The following is a 23,005-nucleotide window of genomic DNA, read 5'->3' as shown; positions in this document are numbered from 1 at the left end:
ATTCATCACGATCCGCTTTTTAGCTTTCAGAGCTGCAGACCGAAATGAATCTGTGGAACAAAACGAAGGCAAAGAAGCTTCATATGGACATCTCAAACAAACACCATACATCTGGCTGCGTTTATTGGATTCCAGCGGCGGTCTGTGTGTGAAGAGAGCGTTAGCGTTGATGCAGAGACACTACAGCAGAGAAACAGTTCATTACAAGTGAAGCGTTTGAGTCCAAGATGACTGTGTGTAGTCTAAGACTGCAAACAAACCAGTTTAAACATCAGCGCTGACGTGTGTGTGTGTGTGTGTGTTCACCAGCAGAAGAGTGAATTATGACTCCGTCTATGAGCACATTCAGCAGTGTTTTCTGTCAATAAAGTGTCCCGTCTGTAGTAGAAGAATCATATTTTGGGCTGTTGCATGTCATGTGTCCAGAGAATATTTCAGCACATCATGGATTCTGTCATCACCCTCCACAGACGGTGAGGAAATGTCCACTAAAAAAACAACCAAAACTTGTTCCCATTATAAAATGTATCAAAACATGCCATAAAAATGTACAGATCTGCAGACAATCTGCAGTAAAGGTACGTTTGAAAGTATGGATGTGCAGTGACTCCAGCGTACATAAGTTTTCAGTGCGTTTCAGTGCAACACTCACACAACATTCCCACCATGCTCCAGTCTAATGTCTGTGTGTCCGTGTGAACAGAGAACGAGAGCAGAAGTGACATCAGTGGTTCCTTAAGCGCTTCGATGAAGGACAGTGTCAAGCAGCTTCTCAACTGAGGAAGGAAAAACACAAACAGTAAGTAAATAAGTCGACATATATGTACATTTAATATAAGCGGTCACACACATTTCATCTAGAAAATTCTCTGATGTCGCCTCACCATCACATTCAATGACACAAAGGATTGGTTTAAAATTCATTCAAATAGTACACGATATCCAGATATCATAATTAAATCTCCCACTGAAGATTGACCTCCGGTCATTGTTTTCCATTATTATTATTGTTTTATTCAAACGAATGCTACAGGTTCAATATAAGCTAAGCCCCATCAGCATCATTTGAAATAATGTTGACTGTTTAAAAAATATAGCCTAATAAAACTGAAACGTTATATACTTGCTCTCCTAGTATGTGTAAAGTTAGACTGTGATCTCTGAATCTGTCCTGACCATTTACAGTTACAGGTAAAACTCTAGCATGATAATTTACAGTAACACCCATGTACTCATTACATGTCATACCAAACCTGTATGACTTTCTTCTGTGGAACGCAAAAGAATATATTTTGAAGAGCACTGGGAACCAAATAATACTGGACCCCATTGACTTTCACTATGTACCAAAATCTGAGACATTTCTCAAACTATGCTATTAACTTTTTGTACTAAATAAGTTATATAAGGGAACGCTGGTGCATCCAAATATTCCTTAAACCATATAAAACCAACCAAAAAAATTCAAGTCACGATTCCACTGTAGAAAAGTAAGCCAAAACATCCAAATATGGCTTTAGTCATCTTGCGCCGACGACATCATTTGGGGCCCCGAGTCTGCACAGTAGTGATTCGTCTGGGGCCCCGAGTCTGCACAGTAGTGATTCGTCTGGGGCCCGAGTCTGCACAGTATTGATTCATTTAAGGCCCGAGTCTGCACAGTAGTGATTCGTCTGGGGCCCGAGTCTGCACAGTATTGATTCATTTAAGGCCCGAGTCTGCACAGTAGTGATTCGTTTGAGGCCCGAGTCTGTGCAGTAGTGGTTCATTTGGGGCCCGAGTCTGCGCAGTAGTGGTTCATTTGGAGCCCGAGTCTGCGCAGTAGTGGTATGTTTGGGGCCCGAGTCTGCGCAGTAGTGATTCATTTGAAGCCCAAGTCTGCGCAGTAGTGATTCATTTAGAACATAATCCTCCCAAGTATGAATAATTTTAATACCCGAGTCTGCACAGTAGTGAATTGGTTGGGGGCCCAAGTCTGTGCAGTAGTGATTTGTTTGGGGCCCGAGTCTGCACAGTAGTGATCATGAGGTGCAGCCATAATATCAAAGTCCCACCCTATCACAAGCTCACTATCATGACACCACACCCCATTTTTATAGCATCAAATAATTAACTACAACTAAACTAGAAAAACGACCACTTGAACATACATCAGGCTGGTTAGACCTACCTAAAATAAAGGAAACCATCTCCGGGAGATGATGACCTATGCTGCAGCCAGCCACCAGATGGCGATCAAAATATTTTGGCTTCACTTTTCAGGACGTGGGAGGCACACTTGTTTTGTATTTTTAACATGACTGAGATTTTGCCAAGATTCATGACCACAACAGCATGTGCAACACTGTTCTGTTCATCCTTAAACATACCTTCCATCTTCTAATCTGTGTCTGAGAACAGCTCACATGTGTTTCCTCCATGGTCCTCTCTGCCCTCACCATTCGGCTCCCCATTGCTCCCCATGTGCTGACCGAGCATGTTACTGAACCAGTTTTCGAATTCTGGGCTGCTGGGTTTGGTGTTCTCTTCTCTCAGTGGTCGTTTTGTTGCATCTGCACCTCGGCAGCTGTTCTGCTCTCCAAACATCTCCTTCTGGTCTAGGATGCAGCTCTGCTGAGCTAGCCGACTATCTCTGAACCAGCGGACAAGTTCTGTGCGAGCTAACCGTGCCTGCATCTCCAGATGCCTGAACTCTACAGGCGAAGGCCATCGGTTTTGGACAAAAACATTTTTGAGAAGGTTCACGGTCTTGCTGACTTGAGGCACAGGGCTGAAGGTAAGGGTGCCAGAACGCCTCTGAGCTACATTGAGGAGGGTCTGCTGGGAATCCCGTTTAGAGCCCATGGAGTTCAGCAGGGCTTGTTCCAAATTATCTCGAAGAGCTCTGCGCTCCAAGAACCAGCTTTCGATTTCCTCTCTGGACATTCTAGTGGTGATCAGGAGGTGCTCGACCTCATTATAGGACGGCAGACTGTTCCTCTGAAAACTGTCCTCTAGAAGTTTAATTTGTCCAGGACTCTTGTCCTTCACTCTCTCTAGTAGAGGAAACTGAGTGGGAACACAATGCTCCCTCAGAGCGAATTCAACATGTGACTTCTGGGAATCATTCTGGGAATTTGTAGATTCTTTTCCATTCTGAATATTGAAGCATGAGAACACTGGAGCAACTGATGGCTCTATAGACTTACACTGAAAGACTGGAGTCGGAGATAGGGACAGAGGCATGGCCGACATTGTCTGAATGATTGTTGGTCTACTCATTTGTGGGGTCACCACAGCTGGTGCTAAGGGCACGGTTACACCATTACCAAACTTGGTTTTAGCACCGAACGAGGAGGCTGAAGTATGATTGCTCAATTGCTGAGCGATTACAGATCTTTTGAGATTGGTGGAAACTATGTGTGACAAAGGGAGTCTTTCTTTGGGCAACACTGAAGGAAGTGCCACAGGTATCTTCTCTTTGGATTGAACTATTGGGGGTTCCCCTTCAGATGGGACAAAATGTACAGGAACAGGTCTATTCATGTTTGAGGCCACCAAAGAACCAGAGCTTGATGTTTTAGTCTCTGAAAGCCCAGGAGAAGAAGCGACAGCAAGTCTTTCTGGCGGTGGAGCTGGTGGAGGGGGCATGCGCAAACTCTCTTTGGGGTCTCCAGTTGGACGTTTGACCACTGAAGCCAAGAAAGAAGTTCCTAAAGGCCGCTTAAGTGTCTGTGCTTGACGGACTGCTGTAGCAATGCCAGGTGTACAAGTAGTGGGTGATCTGTCAGCGGTGATGTTTGATGCAAGGCTGGTCTGTCCAAATCCATGACAAGTAGCTGATTGTGCCCGCCCAGGGTAGTGTGTTTCAACAGTTGCAGGCAAAACTTCACAGGTCTGGTGTGCGGGTGGTATACTGCCATTGAACATCTTCTTACGGGCTTCTTCTACTTCTTCAGGGGACCAGGTGATGCCTTGCTTCAGACGCTGGGTGGTGAACCATACCTTGATCTGCTCCTCAGGGTGTTTGGAGGCAGCAGTGAGCCAGGAGAGCTCTGCGTGGGTCGGATATGGGAATCTGTTAAAAGATGTGATCAGGGTAACATTGCTGTCCAATATGGGGTTGTACTTGGTGGTGTGAATAGGAACTGCGATTGCTGGAGAGGTGCTTAGATTGGGAGGTCGCTGTAGCAGAGGCATTACATGACACGTAGGTTCCGGGATAATGATGGTACCATTTACGCTCACTGCTCTGATCTCATCCTTCCACAATAGACTGTCCAGCTCCTTCTCCACATCTAGGCCTTTATCCAAAATGCTGCTTTTTTCCATTGGTGTCTTTCCAGTGTCTTCACCTGCTGAAATGCTGGAGTCTACAAATGGTCCCAAGTCATTTATAGTGTCCATAGCTTCCTGAATGGATCCATCATTCTTGCTCTCAATGATTTGCTCCAGCATGCTTTGGCTATCCAATTTGATATGCCTGACCTTAAAATGGCTCTCACCGGGATGTTGCACTTTATTATGGCATGAGAGGGAGTCAAACTTGTTGGTACTGAAATTACAGATGGTACAAACATAGAGTGTACTGACTGGAGGGATCGCCTCATGATCTCTACTATTCAAACCCTGCTCCGATGCAGAACCCCACTCTGACTGGTCCTCTTCTTTATTGTTCAGTGACGTCCAGTTTTCGTTTGTTGTGAGTGGCACAGTTGAATATCTGTCCAACATCGTCTCTGATGAAACATCCATTTCCAAAGAGTCTTCTGCAGGGAAATTGGTTGCACGGAGCACAGAGGAGTTGAACAACTTTCTTCGGCTTGATATGGTGAGTATGGTGATGGTGGGCAGGGGATGGTCTGGTGACGGAGTTTAGTGGAGAACAGGGGGATCAGAATGATAACCCAGCATTTGGGCAGGTGGAAGTAGACGCTCCCTCAGGCAGAGAGCTTCAGTTGTGAAACTGGGTGTCATGGAGGCTCGTCACACAGAGCTCACCTGCACAGATACAGAAAAATTATATTAGACTTTAACCGACTGAGGTCAATGACACCAGTCAGATCTTGTAATTGGTAGAGCACGGCACTAGCCCTGGGTCTGATTCTCATGGAACACACACTCTGATTAAATGTTTACCCCGAATGCACTGTAAGTGGCTTCAGACGTAAGTTTCTGCCAAATGTGTAATGCCTAAATGTTTTCTTGATTGTTTGAAATTAGAGTTCACTGGATTATGAAAATATACTGAGAACAGAAAAGTCCCTCCAGTAAAAAAAGGTCTATTGAAACTAAACTGCAAAGATATCTTCCTGAACTTACTGCTACTAATTTCACATGTGAAGAAGCATAAAATCTTACATGCAGAGCAGAAAAAACGACCCATTTAATCAGAGATAAGGTTGAAAACAGTCATTGAAAAACTGAATAATAACTGATTTTGCTGAACAATATTTGGTGCTGAATTTAAACTTTAGGTGGACTTTAGGTCTGTCTTTTAAAAAAAAAAATAAAAATTTTATATAACCAAAAACAAAAACTAAACATTGTAGGATCCCAGGTTCAAAGTTCTTTGATTTTGTTGACACAGAGTCAAAGGTTTTTCCAGAGGGGGTTTTGGATTTCTCTTTTTTAACACTACAATAATCAGAAATAAATTATTTTAACTGGAATAAAATGTTGATGAACATATATGAACAAACCCCTTCAGTAAACACCTTTAGAATATAGATAGGAATAAAACTGTAAATTTTGGTGTGTGTAAGTGCTGCTGAAGTGGATAAAAAAAAGAAATGTACATATGAAAACAGCCTGTTAAGTACCAGAATCTGCAATTGAGGTGTGGTACAGACTACAATTAAATAATAGCCTCTGATGAACAAAAAAGCCTCACACTTTTCAACAGAGAGACCGAGGAGAGACTATGAGTTTGCACAGAAGGTTCATGAGTTCAGGCATTCCAGAAGCAAAGCCAACAGCTCAGCTAAGACAGAACACTTAACAACAGCATTAGCTAGAATCACAGACCAAGTGGAGAAAGAGAAATGAAAGTTTCCAGTTGGCAGGGAAATATGTAACAGGATTGTATTCAATTGTAACTAATCCCAGGCATTTGAGATCAGATCGAGGTGGCGCTCAAGGCCACAGGTCAATGAGACGATTCTGGCACACGGAGGAGATTCGACTGTGAGAATCCAAACACACACGGAGCCGCAGGACAATTCACATGAATACATTCATCACAGCAGAAGAAACCGCAAACAGAGGACGCATTGTACTTCACACACACACATCCTCACATTATACAGACTGCAGCACATTTTCATGTGCCCATCATGTATGTCAGAAGACAGTAGACAAATTAAGAGGTTAATCATATTAAATTTGTACTATTTATTTCATTCAATGCTATGAGAACATTCAAAAGAGAAATTTGTATATAGTCACATTCATGTGAGAAGAGAAAATGATCTCAAGTAACGCTGAAGAGAGGTTCATAAGTTTGCTTACAGAATGTAAGGAACTAGTTGTTTTCTTGTGTATGTGGTATCTTCCAAGTAAAATAATTAACTGTAATAAATATTGTTCTTTTTTATTCCAAAAAGTATCAAATTTATTAAAATCACACAGAAGACTAATTTTGATCATACATACACATTTTATCTCAATTTAGGTTTCCAAATTAAAAATAAATAAAAATAAATGTATAAATACAAATGAAAACAAATGTTTCTTTCTCCAATTCATGAAATGTTCAGTTTAAATCTTTTGTTTGGCCGGATAAATCCTATGCAGCATTTTGTTTGATACTTCTTAAACTTTGCTGCTGATACAAACGTTCACTGAATATTCCATGCTTTGTCCCATGATAAGCTTCCAAATAAAGATGCAGAGTCCCTTGAACTAACAAAAGCCAGTTCTTAAACCCAAAAATTACTCATCCTCATTTGGTTCATCTTTGGAACACAAATGAAGATATTTTTAGTGAAATCCTAGAGCTTTCTGACCCTCCATAGACAGCAATGCAACTGAAACGTTCAAGGCCCAGAACTGTAGTAAGGACATTGTTAAAATAGTCCATGTGACATCAGTGGTTCAACGGTAATTTTATGAAGCTACGAGAATACTTTTTTGTGCGCAAAGAAAACTAAAATAACGATGTTATTCAATGATTCTTCTCTTCCTTGTCAGTGTCCATGTAATTTGGTTGGCGTCTCACTAAAATATTAAATCCCTTGATCAAAAGACCCAAATCGGTTCGATAAGATCAACATTTCAAAAGATATGAATATAAAACATATGAAAATCAATGAATGTAAGCAAACTGTCAATCCCCCACTGAGTAATTACTAACTTTGGCTCTTTATTTCTATCACAGTGATTGTTTAAATAATCAAGTATCTGATCTTGATCAGAGCAGATTTAGATAGTTTGATAGACCCTTTTATAGAAACACGTCCCTACATTACAACACAAGCAGATTTATGGTTTAAGGCGAGACACTACGGGTGAATAGGGTCAAAAAAATGAACTAATAGATCTTACCATACTTCATTTGATTTTAACATAGGATAAAGTCAAGTTCAAAATTCTTGTTTGATTTTGTCATCATATTAGAGTTAAAGTTTTTTTTCCAAAGGAGATTTTGGCTTTTTTCTATTTATCGCTCCATAAATCAGAAAATACTGTTGACAGACAGAAAACAAACACATTTTCACTATGTTTTTAGAAGTGAAATGTTGTATAAAGCAGTGTGAATTATATATGAACAAACCCCTCAGTAAAATCCTTCAGAATATAGAGAGGAATAAATCTGCTAAGTTTGGTGTTCGTAAGTGCTGCTGAAGTCGAGAATCAAACTTTTGAAGATATGGATTGGAACTGAAATCTATAGACGCAAATAGATAAAGTTAAATAAAATAAAGACTTTGTGTATTTTGGATGTTTTTCTTTCACTAGTCTGAAACAACATTATGTAAAGCCAAAAAGCTCAAAATCTCAAACTGAAAAATGCATGAAAAATCTTTCTTTTTTTTCTCTCTATTTCTGTCGCTGATGGAGTCTTGGTTCCATGCCACTGTCGCCTTTGGCTTGCTTAGTTCTTAACTGACTTTAACTGATAAACAGACTGTTTACTATTGTCCTCTTGCATTATCAGCACACTATTTTCCTGTTTAACACTGTAAAGCTGCTTTGGCACAATCTGTATAGTATAAAGTGCTATAGAAATAAAGGTGACTTGACTTGAAAAAGCAATGTTTTTGCCTTCAGTGTCTCACCTTAAAGTGTTACTGTTAGTTACTGAAAGGTTTTGCAGAACAGGACGGAACCAGACGACGGTCGAACGGAGACACTCAGGAACTGAATCATCAGGATATTAATGAACCTGCTGAAGGCTGATCCGCGTGATCGCTGCTGCTGGAGGAAAGAAATTGGTTTTCTCTCTCTCCTGATTAGAAATGTAAAAATATTAAGGCAAGCTTCATTTCCATGTTGTTGTTATGGCAACAGTGAAAGTGTGACAGGCCAGTGACGCTGTATGTTCATTAATTACAGCAGCCTGACAGCGAGCGGCACCGCGGGGACGCACTGAAAGTGTGTGTGTGTGTGTGATTGGACAGGCGTGTTGAGGAGGACCACACACACTCATGCATATGTGAGTAATGACCCGTTCATCACCGCAGCGCTGGACCCTCATTATAAAACTTGCATGAGACTCTGTCGCCGTCTTCAACTAACACACACATGATATCATCTAATAAGTGAGTGAAGGACTCGAGGACGGGTTCGGGATCACCGCTGGAGCTGAACTGAATCACAATTACATTCTGATGCATTTGGGTCTCTGGGAATCAAACCCATGATATTAGAATAAATTGTCATCAATTACTCTCCCTCATAGCGTTTCTGTGAAACACAACAGCATCCAATCAAACAATCCTCAGCCAAAAGATCACAGGAGAACCAAAGTCATGCGGGTTTAAACTCTCACATCTGACGTCTATCAGGTCTGATCCCCGGAAACACACACGCTGTTACCATGGAAACGCTCAGGCAGACACACGCGTGTCCCGTGATTTCTCTGTGTTCCAGCACAACTTCAAACCAGCGTGATTTTAGTATCGTATTTGGAATTGGATTTTATTTTTATACTTTCTGCTTTCATGTTAATTTTAGTTCGTTTTAGTGATTTTGTTGTGTGTTTTTGTCATTTTTAGTAGTTTTTCATGCTTTTAAATATGTCAATATATTATTCATTTTAATTTTAGTTCTACTTATTTTAGAACATCAAGTTAAACTAAATGAAAATGAGAAATTTTGCCTTGGAAACTAGCTGAAATAAAAAAAAAAAAAAAAAAGATATATATTTACATTTATTTCAGTTAACATTCATTCATTTCATTTATTTATTAACATAACGGAAACGTTGTTATGTTTTTTGTTAGTTTCAGAAACTGCTCTTTGTTAATAATTGGAATCTTTTCTGGGAGCGTCCTAGGCTTTTTCGCGCTGATGGCCTGCACCCCAGCAGAGTCGGAGCAGGACTGCTCTCGGACAACATCTCCAGGACTCTACGCTCCATATGACTAGTAAGACAATTCTCAAATAACTGCTATGATGGCTTTTGTTCTACCCGCTTAAATAGAAGTACTTGCGCTGTCCAATCTATTAAGACTGCCCGAATAGTGAGGTCAAAATATAAATTTAATGTAGGATCTAGAAAAAAACTGATCGTGATTAAACCAGAAATAATGCCAAATACGTAAAATAAATGAACAAAAACAATTTTTAAAGTTTGGGCTCATAAACATTAGATCACTCACACCCAAAGCAGTTATTGTAAATGAAATGATCACAGATAATAGTTTTGATGTACTCTGCTTGACTGAAACCTGGCTCAAACCAAATGATTATATTGGTCTAAATGAGTCTACTCCATCAAACTACTGTTATAAAACATGAGCCCAGTCAGACTGGTCGTGGGGGAGGTGTTACAACAATATATAGTTATATTCTCAATGTTACCCAGAAAACAGGATACAGGTTAAAATCATTCGAAATACTTATGCTTAATGTTACACTGTCAGATATGCAAAAGAAATCTATCGTATCTCTTTCTCTGGCTACTGTGTATAGACCACCAGGGCCATATACAGAATTCCTAAAATAATTTGGAGATTTCCTTTCAGACCTGTTGGTTACCGCTGATAAAGCGCTAATTCTCGGAGATTTTAACATTCATATTGATAATACAAATGATGCATTAGGACTTGCGTTTACTAACTTATTAAACTGTTTTGGAGTAAAGCAAAATGTCACAGGGCCCACTCATCGTTTTAATCATACGCTAGACTTAATTATATCGCATGGAATCGATCTTACTGACATAGATATCGTACCTCAAAGTGATGATGTTACTGACCATTTCCTTGTATCGTGCATTCTGCGTATTAATAATAATAACTATATAGCTTCGCGTTATCGTCCGGGCAGAACTATTGTTCCAGCCACCAAAGACAGATTCGCAAATAACCTGCCTGATTTATCTCAACTGCTCTGTGTACCCATAAATACATATAAACTAGACAAAATGACTGGCAACATGGGCACTATCTTCTCTAATACATTAGAAGCTGTTGCCCCATCAAATTGAAAAAGGTTAGAGAAAAACGTACTGTGCCATGGTACAACAATAATACCCACGCTCTCAAGAAAGAAACTCGTAGTCTTGAGCGCAAATGGAGAAAAACTAACTTGGAAGTTTTTAGAATTGCGTGGAAAAACAGTATGTCCAGCTATAAACAGGCTCTAAAAACTGCCAGGGCCGAGCATATCCACAAACTCATAGAAAACAACCAAAACAACCCAAGGTTTTTATTTAGCACAGTGGCTAGATTAACAAATAACCAGACACCACCCGGTCTAAATATTCCCTCACAGTTAAATAGTAATGACTTTATGAATTTCTTCACTGATAAAAATAGATAACATCAGAAATACAATAACAAATGTAGATTCTACAGCGTCTAATACTTTACTTTAACCAATCGCACCCAAAGATAAACTGCAGTGCTTTACAACTATAGGACAGGAAGAGCTAAATAAACTTATCACTGCATCTAAACCAACAACATGTTTTTAGATCCTGTACCCACTAAATTACTGAAAGAGTTGTTACCTGTAGCAGAAAAAAAACCGCTTCTCAATATTATTAACTCGTCGTTATCTTTAGGTCACGTCCCAAAACCATTCAAGCTGGCGGTTATTAAGCCTCTTATTAAGAAACCACAACTAGATCCTAGTGAACTGGCAAATTACAGACCCATTTCAAATCTTCCATTTATGTCTAAAATTTTAGAAAAAGTTGTGTCTTCTCAATTGTGCTCCTACCTGCAAAAAAATGATCTCTATGAAGAATTTCAGTCGGGTTTCAGGCCCCATCATAGCACAGAAACTGCACTTGTTAAAATTACAAATGACTTGCTTCTTGCATCAGACCAAGGCTGCATCTCATTGCTAGTTTTACTTGATCTTAGTGCTGCGTTTGACACCATAGATCACGACATACTCATAGACAGATTACAAAACTATACAGGTATATCCAAGGGCAGGCTTTAAGATGGTTTAGATCCTACCTGTCCGATCGCTACCACTTTGTTTATCTAAATGGGGAGTCATCTCATTTATCACCAGGTAAAATATGGAGTGCCACAAGGATCTGTCCTAGGTCCTCTGCTATTTTCAATATACATGTTGCCCCTTGGTAATATCATTAGAAAATACGGGATTAGTTTCCACTGTTATGCTGATGATACTCAACTATATATCTCAACAAGACCAGGTGAAACGTCTAAATTATCTAAGCTAACAGAGTGTGTTAAAAATGTAAAAGATTGGATGACCAATAATTTTCTCCTATTAAATTCAGATAAGACAGAGATATTACTTAACATTACACAGAATCTCGTAGATTACAATTTGCAACTAGACAGATGTACTGTTACTTCCTCTACAGTCAAAAAATCTGGGTGTTATATTAGACAGCAACTTGTCTTTTGAAAATCATATTTCCCATGTTACAAAAACAGCATTCTTCCATCATAGAAACATTGCCAAGCTACGAAACATGTTACCTGTTCCTGATGCAGAAAGCTAGTTCATGCGTTCATGACCTCTAGACTGGACTATTGTAATGCACTGCTAGCTGGTTGTCCTGCATCCTCAATAAACAAGCTACAGGTAGTCCAAAATGCAGCGGCTAGAGTCCTTACCAGGTCAAGAAAATATGATCATATTACCCCAATACTACAGTCTCTGCACTGGCTACCTATTAAGTTCCGTATCAGTTACAAAATATTATTACTTACTTATAAGGCCCTTAATGGCTTAGCTCCTGCGTACCTAACTAGTCTTCTACCTCGCTACAACCCATCACGATCCCTAAGGTCACAAAACGCTGGACTTTTGATAGTACCTAGGATAGCAAAGTCCACTAAAGGAGGTAGAGCTTTTTTGCATTTGGCTCCCAAACTCTGGAATAGCCTTCCTGATAACGTTCGGGGTTCAGACACACTCTCTCTGTTTAAATCTAGATTAAAAACACACCTCTTTGGCCAAGCATTCAAATAATGCATCTCATAATTTTGGACTGCAGTTATATCTGATCAAATGTGCATTATTATTCTTTAGCTTGGGTTAAACGAATTAATTTTACTTGGCTGGAACAGCAGCTACGCTAATCATGTCTCTATTTGTTTCTCTGCTTTGCCACGGGATTTACATCCCGTGGTAACTAGGATTTACACAAGCTCCAGTCTGGATCCAGAACACTGAGAAGAGATGATGCCAGCCCCTCAGAGGACCTCAGATGATGCTAACCCAGAGACAACATACAGAACTACCACATTTTGCTATAAGTTTGATTGCATAATTGCTGTTAATAGTGGTAATCGTCTGTTTGTTTACGTCTTTTTATTGATTTTTCTGAACATTTCTGCTATATGCACATGAACTGACAGTCACCACTGATAATCTACTACTTCTGTAAAGTTGCTTTGTAATGATTTGTATCTTAAAAAATAATCAATACAAACAAAAAAAAACTCAATACAAATAAACTTCAATTTAATCTAACTTAATAGTTAAGTTTAGTTTAGTTAACCTTGCTTTAAATGTAGTAACTTTTATTGTACATTTGATTAATTTATTAATTTACTGTAGTAGATTATTATTAGCTGAATTCTACACTGTCAGATAGATTTACTTTGTATTTGTTCTATATTGTTTTTATTTTAATTTATTTATTTTACTTGTCTTAGAACTGTAACACAATTAAATAATTCAATCAGTCTAGTGTTAGTTTCAGTAGCAGTGTATTGAGAATTGTGAAATGTCACTGGTATCTAAAATCTGATATCACTGCATCCTTATTTTCAGCAAAAAAATAAATGTATCTAAAGTGACTTATATTGTCAGTCTTCACACACTGAGCATCTGCCTGCCGTGTGAAAGCAGCTGAACGCTCTTATTCTGGATCCGCTTTCACTCGCTGTGCTGCGAGTCCAGACAAAGGCTGGAGGAAGAAAGAAAAGAAACGTGCGGCTCGTTCTCAGACTCTAAATGATGTTACAGATACACTCAGAACACAACACATGTCTGAGCATTGACTATTCAACACATTCACACTCAACTAAATGAGAAATCTCATCATTCACACTACATGAAAGCCTAAACATGGTATATTCATTTAAATAACAGCTACATTTACAGGTAGAACTGAATATTTACATTCTGTTTAACATTCAAATGTAATGCTAATGAGAGGAGCACCTTGAAAGAAAAAAAACTGACTGACTTTAAATATGATTTCACATTAAATCAAGAGTTAAATCTGTCAGATAATGAGAGTGAGTTGAGTTTTGTTGTGTTTGTTCATCTGCAGGTAGACGCAGAGATGAATCAATGACAGAGCGTCCTGAAATCTGCTGTTTGAGTCTTCGTTCTTCTAATTTGGGAAATCTGTATTTCGTGGCGTCTCATGTTTCTGTCTCCTGAGGACGAAGCGCTTTGTTGCGTCCCTCAGTTGCTTTGATAAAAGCGTTTACTAAATGAACAAATGCACATGTAAAGCACATTTGTAAAACACTGTATCGCTTGCGTTTATTAAACACATGAAAGTTTTAATGAAGGGTAATGGTGCATTAGATTTAAAGAGTGCCAGAGGCTTTTCAGTGAATCATGTTCATCCTTTGAGAGAAAGGATTTTTCCTGTTCTTACAAAACCTGCAACGATACATCATCTTTCAGTCAGATTTCTGAATAAAGCACCTGAATAAAGAATATTTTGGAGAGAGGGATTTTTATTGAAATTCCTCCGCCCTGCATCAGCACAATCTCTTCCAGTCGTTTGTCTTTTTCTACAGAATCACACACAGCTCTGATTCCACACTGAGTTTCTGTCTCACTGTGAGGAACGAGTGTAAAGGTGACAGTCACCAGTCACAGCCAATGAGAGACCAGTGCTGAGCCCCGCCCCCCACCCGCTCAGCCAATCAGATTGATTCCAGCTCAGGAATTCTGTCCACAGCCAAACTCAATATTGACTCGCCTTCGAACGCCTCCTCGAAGAATAAAGAGATACAGACACTTATCTTCTAATGTTCCATACTTCTAATGTTTTATACGAACTCTTTGATTTATAAACACACCCACTATGCAAGAATATTTTGCATAAAGAAGCTTTATTATGCACAAAGCCTGTAATGTATCTCTTTCTCAGTAATGATTCTCATTCGTTTTTCATTAGTGTAATTAAATTTTTATCATTTTTAAGTAAAGTGCTTTGTGTATGAATGTGCTTTATAAATAAACTTAGCTATAGTGACTAATGAATCTGAAGTACTGCACATTCACAGAAAATAAGGAGGATAATAGGAATTATTAAATTTATTGTTTTGTAATTTCTTGACATTCTGATTCCACCTGTGTGCCTTTATTCTGAAGACACTGTATGAGATACACATATGAGAACATGCTGAATTTAGAAGCTAGATAAAGTAAAAACATAAAATAAATTTAAAACAAAAAAATAATATTTCACCTAAAATAAAATTGAAAAGATAATATATCATTTCTAAAAGAAAATTTTTTTTTTTTTTTTCAGATTCATACTGGTTCATGATTCTGGTTCAGCGCTGTAGCTGTGAGCCGATTATCATTTCCCAGAAAACCCCGCCCATCAGCATGTCATCATCCAATCAAAATAAAGCACTGAAATGGGCTCACTGTGGGTTTGTGAACTTCCCGGACGGGGACGAAGAGCTCCAGTCTCCATCCAGCATCTCACCGTCGTCTCAGCAGACCGCTGTGGAGTCAGAGACGAGACATGAACTAATCTCACAAATCCTTTATGCAGAAAGAAAACCAAGGCTGTTTTTGCACTATTAGAACCTAAACTCATCCCTGTAATATTAAACAAGATGTTTGTCTCTTATACTGTATTTGTATGTTATGCTTCTATTAGTTGAAAAAGATCATGATGCTCCTAAACAGGCTTGATTTTCTTCATGTTAGACATTATTAATGTTTCTCATGTTTGTGTTCATATCAGCACCTGATCATGTGACCCACAGAAGTGAAACAGCTGTTACCTTGGAAACCAGTAACCAGTCAGGAGACAGTGAGATTGACACAAAAAACAATCACAACCAACTCATAATAATCATAAGCGTTTTATTATAAATATAAATCAAATTCATCTCAATCACAATAAAAACAAATTATCCACACATACACATATATATATATACAGTACTATATATATATATATATATACAGGTATAAAAGTTTGGAAATATATATATATATATGTATATATATACAGTACACAGGTTTTTGGAAACATTACTATTTTTAATGTTTTTGAAAGAAGTTTCTTCTGCTCATCAAGCCTGCATTTATTTGATCAAAAATACAGAAAAAAAAGTAATATTGTGAAATATTATTACAATTTAAAATAATTGTTTTTACATTTATTATACTTTAAATGATCATTTATTTCTGTGATGCAAAGCTGAATTTTTAGGATCATTATCACATGATCCTTTAGAAATCATTCTAATATGATGATTCATTATCAAAGTTGGAAACAGTTCTGCTGCTTAATATTTTTTTCAGAACATGTGATACTTTTTTAGGATACTTTGATGAATAAAAAGTAAAAAAAAAAAAGAAAAAAAAGAAGCTATGTTTTTAAAATATAAATATTTTTGTAATAACAATATACACTACTGGTCAGTAATTTGGGGTCAGTAATTTTTTTCTCTTTCTTTTTTTTTTAAATAAAATAAATACTTTTATTCAGCAAGGATGTGTTAAATTGATAAAAAGTGATAGTAAAGAAAATATATTATTAGATTTTTTTTTTATTTTGAATAAATGCAGTTCTTTTTAACCTTTTATTAATCAAATATATTAGACAGCAGAACTGTTTCCAACACTCATAATAAATCAGAATATTAGAATGATTTCTAAATGATCATGTGATAGACTGGATGTTACATGTGACACTGAAGGCTGGAGTAATGATGCTGAAAATTCAGCTTTGCATCACAGGAATAAATTATTTTTTTTAAAGTATATTAAAATAGAAAACTATTATTTTAAGTTGTAATAATATTTCACAATATTACTGTTTTTTTCTGTATTTTTGATCAAATAAATGCAGGCTTGATGAGCAGAAGAGACTTCTTTCAAAAACATTAAAAATAGTAATGTTTCCAAACTTCTGACCTGTACTGTATATATATAAGGTCTTACTTCAAGATGCTAATTTTAATTAAAATTAAATAAATTGCATTGACTGCTTTAAAATGAGACACCAATGTTTCAAGAGTTTAACACAGAAAACAGGACACGCTTATTTGATCGTTTTACTTACTATTTGGTCTATGTACTGTATATGCTTTATATTTTAAAACTAACTGTTTTTTCTTCTTTTATTTTTCAAAGCACTGTTAGATGCCTGTGTTTCTTGTCAAAGATTTGATTTCAAAAACAGAATCATAGCTATTAAACTATATCTTATGATCTAAAATGATCTCAAAGTAAAAAAAAAAAAAAAAAAAAAGAAAAAGCTGATAAAGTCTGATTTTGTGATGGCTGTGCTTTAAGATTAAATTATTGTAAACCTAATTCAAGTGATGAAGGATTCTGAGAGTCTGACAGGAATCAGTGTGGTATACTCTGAGGTTTAAATATTTCAAAATAATTAACAGCTGAAAACATTCGTAAGAAATTTAGAAAAGTAATCAAATGTAATCAGTTACATTAATAAAGTAACTGAAATAATTTAACTATTTGTTACATTTTAAACAGGGTAACTTAATCTGTAACAAAGTACCCTTCCCAACACTGGCACACTAATACACGACACACTCACGTGAATCCTGAGGAGGAGGATGCACGCGCTCGATCATTCAGTTTTCTGTCAGAAACTGCTGTTCAACTAAACACAACTTCATCAGGAACGATCACGTCTGACTAAACACGCTCGGAACGATCAAACAACGAAGCACCGAGCACCGCGGCGAACGGCCGAACCTCTGCTCCGGAGTCACCGGGAGCCGCTCGCGCGCGCGTCCGTTTACTCGCAGCCGGTGTCGCTCGTGTCCAGGCCCGTTAGTGAACGAGCGCGAGGAGAGCGCGGCTAACCGGCTAACGGCGCCGCCTTTCCGCTGCAAACTTTTCTCAGTCGCACTAACAGCGAGGTAAAACGCAAAAGCTCACCTTCTGAGAACGCGTCGCGAGCCGCCGGGAGGAAGAATCCACACCGGAGCGAAGACGAGGACGGAGGGAAAAGTCTAGCTCGAGAAGTCTACGGTAACCGACACATGATCCGGTACGTCAGAGACGCGCGAGGGCTTTCATTCAGAGTTTCTACGTCAATGAAGGCGAACTATAAACACTCGGACAACACAAACACCAATCAGACGCAGCGCGGGGTTTGAACTGTATTCACTGTCACTCAGACACAAGCCTTTATATGCCTCACTTCACATCTACATTTATGAGTAGATATATGAAGATATCCAGTGAAATAAACTTTTGTCCAACATTCATACGTTTAGAAACATCACAGATTATGACACATTTATTCAGACTCGCACGTTTGTGTTTCTTGAAGAAACGTCATGCTCATATTTCACCCCGAAATCATGCTTTTGGTTTTATGACAGTAGCTTGAAAATTATGCACAGTTTTCTCATAAATATTGTCAAACAAATACAATTGTGATTTGTAATTGGCGATTTAAACGGTTACTCCATCCCAAAATGAAAATTTTTGTCATTAATCACTTACCCCCATTTCGTTCCAAACCCGTAAAAGCTTCGTTCATCGTTCATGAAAACAGGGAGGCTTGAGACTGTCCCATAGACTGATAAATAAATAACAGTGTCAAGGTCCAGGAAAGGTATGAAAGACATCGTCAGAATACTCCATCTGCCATCAGTGATTCAAGCGTGACGTTATGAAGCGACGAGAATACTTTTTGTAGATGATTTGGAGAGACACAGAGGAGAGGAATTGTTGAATAAAGTCGTTACTTTTGTTTTCTTCAGAATCTGAACATTGGTTCATAATTCTCGTGTGATTTTGTTGTCCTTTTAAAGGTTTTTCCAGAGGGAATTTTGGATTCATTTTTTAAAATTTTTTTTTAATCATAAATCAGAACACATTTTCACCATGTTTTTAGGAGTAAAATGTTGTATAAATCACTGTGAATGAAATATGAACAAACCTTCAGAATACAGAGAGGAATAAAAAAACTGTAAAGTTTGCTGTTTGTAAGAGAATAGACTCTTTAAAGACTGAAATCTACAGACGCAAATACATAAAGTGCAATAAAAGAAACACTTAAATGAGTATTTTGCATGTATTCTTTCCAAAATAGACCAGTGTGTGAAGAAACAATCATTTTGCCAGCAGTGTCTTGCCTTAAATATATTATTATAAATGTATAACGAGAAACACTGATTTGATGAGGTTCCTATCCTCACCTGTCTCTCTCTCTCTCACACACACACACACACACACACACAAACGTTTGTTTTTGTGAATTGTGGAGACATCCCATAGACGTAATGGTTTTTATACTGTACGAACTGTATATTCTATCGCCCTACACCAACCCTAACACCTAACCCTACCCCTTACAGGAAACTTTGTGCATTTTTACTTTCTCAAAAAAACTCATTCTGTATGATTTATAAGCGTTTTGAAAAATGGGGACATGGGTTATGTCCTCATAAGTCACCCTCTCCTTGTAATACCTGTGACACACCCATGACATTATACACAGTTGTGTCCTGATATGTCACACACACACACACACACACACACACACACAAACTCTCTCTCTCTCTCTATCTCTCTCACACACACACACACTGAGATTTTAGGAATCCCTGAAAAAAAAAATGTTATGCCTTTAAATGACCAAATCATTTTTATATATTTTTTATTAAATTGATTTGACAGCAATGCTGAAATTCTCACAACCACACAAACACTGCCTGATGATTCATCTGATCATCACAATATAGCATTACACCAAACCTAGGAATACTTGACGTGTCACATATGAAATGAATGTAAACAAGGCTTTCACAAGCATCAAGTCAAGATAGTTTCACAACATGCTGAATACTGAAAAACCTTGAGATAAAATAAATAACTGAAGATCAAACAGCAATGGCTTGAGAAAGTGAGAAACGAACTGCAGAATAATCGCCTGGAAGACTGTGTGTGTCTTATTATTGAGCGGCACATGAATATATATTTCTACAAAATCCAATGATGTTAAGACACACTTTAAGCTCAACAGATGTCAGAGAATCAGAAATAATGAACATCTGATCTCACAATCACACAATCATTCATAAAGGCAGATTCAGAACAGAAAGATAATATACTGACAGTATTGCTCTATTTTACATGAAATATTCTCCATTTTACTTGAGCACTGAAATTACTTAAAAAGTATTTCCTTCCTAAGCTTAACTCTCTGTAATGTATTAAAAATGTGTAAAAAAGTACAGTACAATACAAGTCTTGGCATGACTGTTTTTCTCTAAATAAGCAGGAGAATGACACTCACTCTTAATCATTTATATGGAATCATTAGTAAACAGCTAGATTTCAAGCATCAAATACCATGCAGTGAGCGACGCAAACATACCGCTGGATCTGTGAACTGAATCAGACAACGATTCAAGTGAACTGATTCAATCAGAACGAATCTGTTCATCGCTCAGACTTCAGAAAGGAAAGAAACGCGAAACTAGCCTGCTGGAAACTTCAGTTACAACAAAGCACATATTCAACACATCATCTGAAAAACAGACAGAAATGAACATTATTCAGTCAGACGGATGACGCGTCAGATCTAAATCTCAGCAGACAAACACGTTTCTATGTGCTGAACGGCTGCATTTTAGAATGTCAGATGCTTTTGCTGTGAAATCTACTGGTCTACTAATAGAAATCATCTTTAATTGAGCAGATGCAGCAAGTCAAATCATCATTATCACTGTCCTATAATAACACAATGTTTGTATAAAAATATAAAAACGACTTTTATCTCACAATTCAGCCATTTCTTCTCAGAATGCTGGGTTTATGCCTCTGATTGTCTCTCACACCTCTGTGTGTCACGTGATGCTGTGATGCGTTACATGTCTCCTAGCGTCTGCGTGTGTGTCGCTGTATGCCGGGCGAGCGCAGCTCCTCCTCTATGACGGGGTCGTCAGGCTGCACCGGCCGCGGCGGAGGGTAGTTGGGCTGGTAGTAGGAGGTGTAGGAGCCGTAGGGGTCTTCATCCTCGGCCTCGGCCTCCGGGCTGTACGGCTGGTAGGAGTTGGGCTGAACTGCAGGAACATCTGTGTCAGTGAGGTCAGCATCAATGCCCAGCTCTGAGCCGGCCGCACAAGCAGCACGAGAGAGACACGCGTTACTGATGCGCCCGCAGCACAAGCAGCGCTACAATCACTTCAAGAGTCAGTTCACCCAGAAATAAAAGCTCTGTCATGAATACACTGAAAAGTGGCAAGCGGGAATATCACAGATTTATAGCTGAGGCTATATCAGAAATCATTGACTGCAAACTCTTGATGCATCCTGACTCCAAACTGAGCCTCATGAGGGAACAGTGACAGAATGATTTTATTTCCTGGGTGAACTGGTCATTGATACCCAGGCCACACCCCCTGCCCCGCCTTAATGATGCAACACCATAAATTGATGCCTAGGCCACACCCCCTGACCTGCCCCCAAAAAGATACACATCACCAATCACACGTTAGATGTTCATCCTGCTTCACAGTGTAAGTGTGAGACGCAGCAGCAATCAGGAGCTGCACATTAATATTTCACTAATATTGCACTCAGTACTCAGATGAGTCACATCTTTTGAACATGCAGTGCAGAGTATTATTCAGAGCACATGATGAACTACAGCCGACTTTATTTCTAAAGTAATCTGCTGGCTTACTGAATCAAACGTGCAGCATAGTGAGGTCATGTGACAGTGCTTGAAATGGTCAGATATACAAAACTCACACACACACACAAAAAAAGTACAAAAATAAACACAGCATGACCTCAAGATAAAAAAGGAAAAAACAAACAATAGCAGTTTATTTGATAGAAATTGTGATTGTGATTTAGAATGCACTGCTCTGCTTGTTTGTCGGGCTGCACGATTTAGCACAATTTTTTGGGGATTACATATTAATATAACTATACAAATAATTAATTATTTTTATTAGTATTATAAAATTATTATTAAATAAAATTATTAAAAAAATATATTTTATTATTTAAAAAAAATCAATTTCTATTTCTATATTTTAAACACACACACACACACACACACATATATATATATATATATATATAATATATATAAAAAAAAAATATATATATATATATATTTTATAGTACAGTTGTAAAATTACAAAACTAATATAGCTATTTTAAATTCTTCAATTCCAAACATTAAAAAAACCTTCAAGCTTTTATTTTGACAGAAAACCACAGGCAGCCTAAAGCTTCTCATCTGACGTTTGTGAAGAGGTTTGGTGCATGCTGTGTTTTAAGTGCATGTTAAAATGGCTCGGAATCAGAGCAGATGCAAATGGAGTATAATAATCACATTCAGCCACATCACGATTTCAATTTTATTTTATTTTAATCATGCAGTCCTATACATGTACCACCACTCTGAACATCTAGAAAGAGTTCATGTTGTCTCATGCAGCACATGCACAGCGTGTCATAATCATCACAAGCATGACATTATGAAGAAGATTATTAAAGACAGCAATGACGGTTAGTACACACACACACACACACACACACACAGACACACTCACCTCCCACGTTGTATCCGAGGCAGGCATTCTGATCGCAGTATCCGGGCGGGCCGGGCGGACCAACAGGTCCTGGAAACCCAGGTCTGCCGGGACTGCCGGGGTTACCAGGGCGACCAGATGGACCTGGACTTCCTGTTCGGCCTTCACCAGGAGCTCCTGTGGCACAGCAGGAAACAGATTCTTCAGATTTTTGTTTTATATTCTTTGGAGTCATGTGACTAAGCACACACACACACACATTTCTTTAGAGTCACTGATGAATCGCTCGCATGAATTAAGAGAGTGAACACAGTCATTTGTGATGTCATGTGACTCTTCAATGTATTTCAAAATCCCATAAATTTCCAGAATTATATCTGCAGATGTCTCTATAGACTTTTCAGATCATATTTAGCATCTGATAAATGTTTTTGTGTGTGTGTGTGTGTGTGTGTTCACCTGGCGGTCCAGCAGGTCCTCGAGGTCCCTGGACTCCCACACCTGGACTGCCCTTCTCTCCCTTCTCACCTGGAGGTCCTGATGATGATAAACACAAACAGTTTTAAGTGTGATTCTTTGCTCACTCCATCATGAACGACTCTTTTTCTGTCAGT

General features: G+C 38.3%; 1 protein-coding gene and 1 pseudogene across 4 annotated transcripts in view; both read right to left on the bottom strand.

The window, feature by feature from the left end:
• The window catches only part of LOC109049981 (zinc fingers and homeoboxes protein 2-like), a 19,286-nt gene extending 1,069 nt beyond the window's left edge, over positions 1-18,217 (bottom strand). Inside the window, exons 1-5 of one of the 4 annotated variants that reach the window (XR_006162589.1) lie at positions 17,767-18,217; positions 15,265-15,343; positions 2,370-4,980; positions 653-776; positions 1-488 (exon numbers count right to left, since the gene is read on the bottom strand). The exon at positions 1-488 is cut by the window's left edge and continues 1,069 nt beyond it. Coding sequence is in view for 3 of the 4 variants with exons in the window: in XM_019067648.2 (XP_018923193.2) it covers positions 2,380-4,734 (2,355 nt within the window). In the remaining variant the exon portion in view is untranslated. Of the gene's footprint in view, positions 777-2,369; positions 4,981-15,264; positions 15,344-17,419; positions 17,705-17,766 lie in introns of those variants that run through there. The other 3 variants (XM_019067648.2, XM_042776128.1, XM_042776129.1) reach the window with 3 other exon arrangements.
• Positions 18,218-19,481: 1,264 nt separating this feature from the next.
• Positions 19,482-23,005, bottom strand: part of LOC109093698 — a 47,341-nt pseudogene continuing 43,817 nt past the window's right edge.

The sequence above is a fragment of the Cyprinus carpio genome, chromosome A19 (genome assembly GCF_018340385.1).
Source record: "Cyprinus carpio isolate SPL01 chromosome A19, ASM1834038v1, whole genome shotgun sequence".
Taxonomy (NCBI): domain Eukaryota; kingdom Metazoa; phylum Chordata; class Actinopteri; order Cypriniformes; family Cyprinidae; genus Cyprinus; species Cyprinus carpio.
Note: the sequence above shows the minus strand (reverse complement) of the source record. Positions and strands in the feature narration are given on the sequence as shown.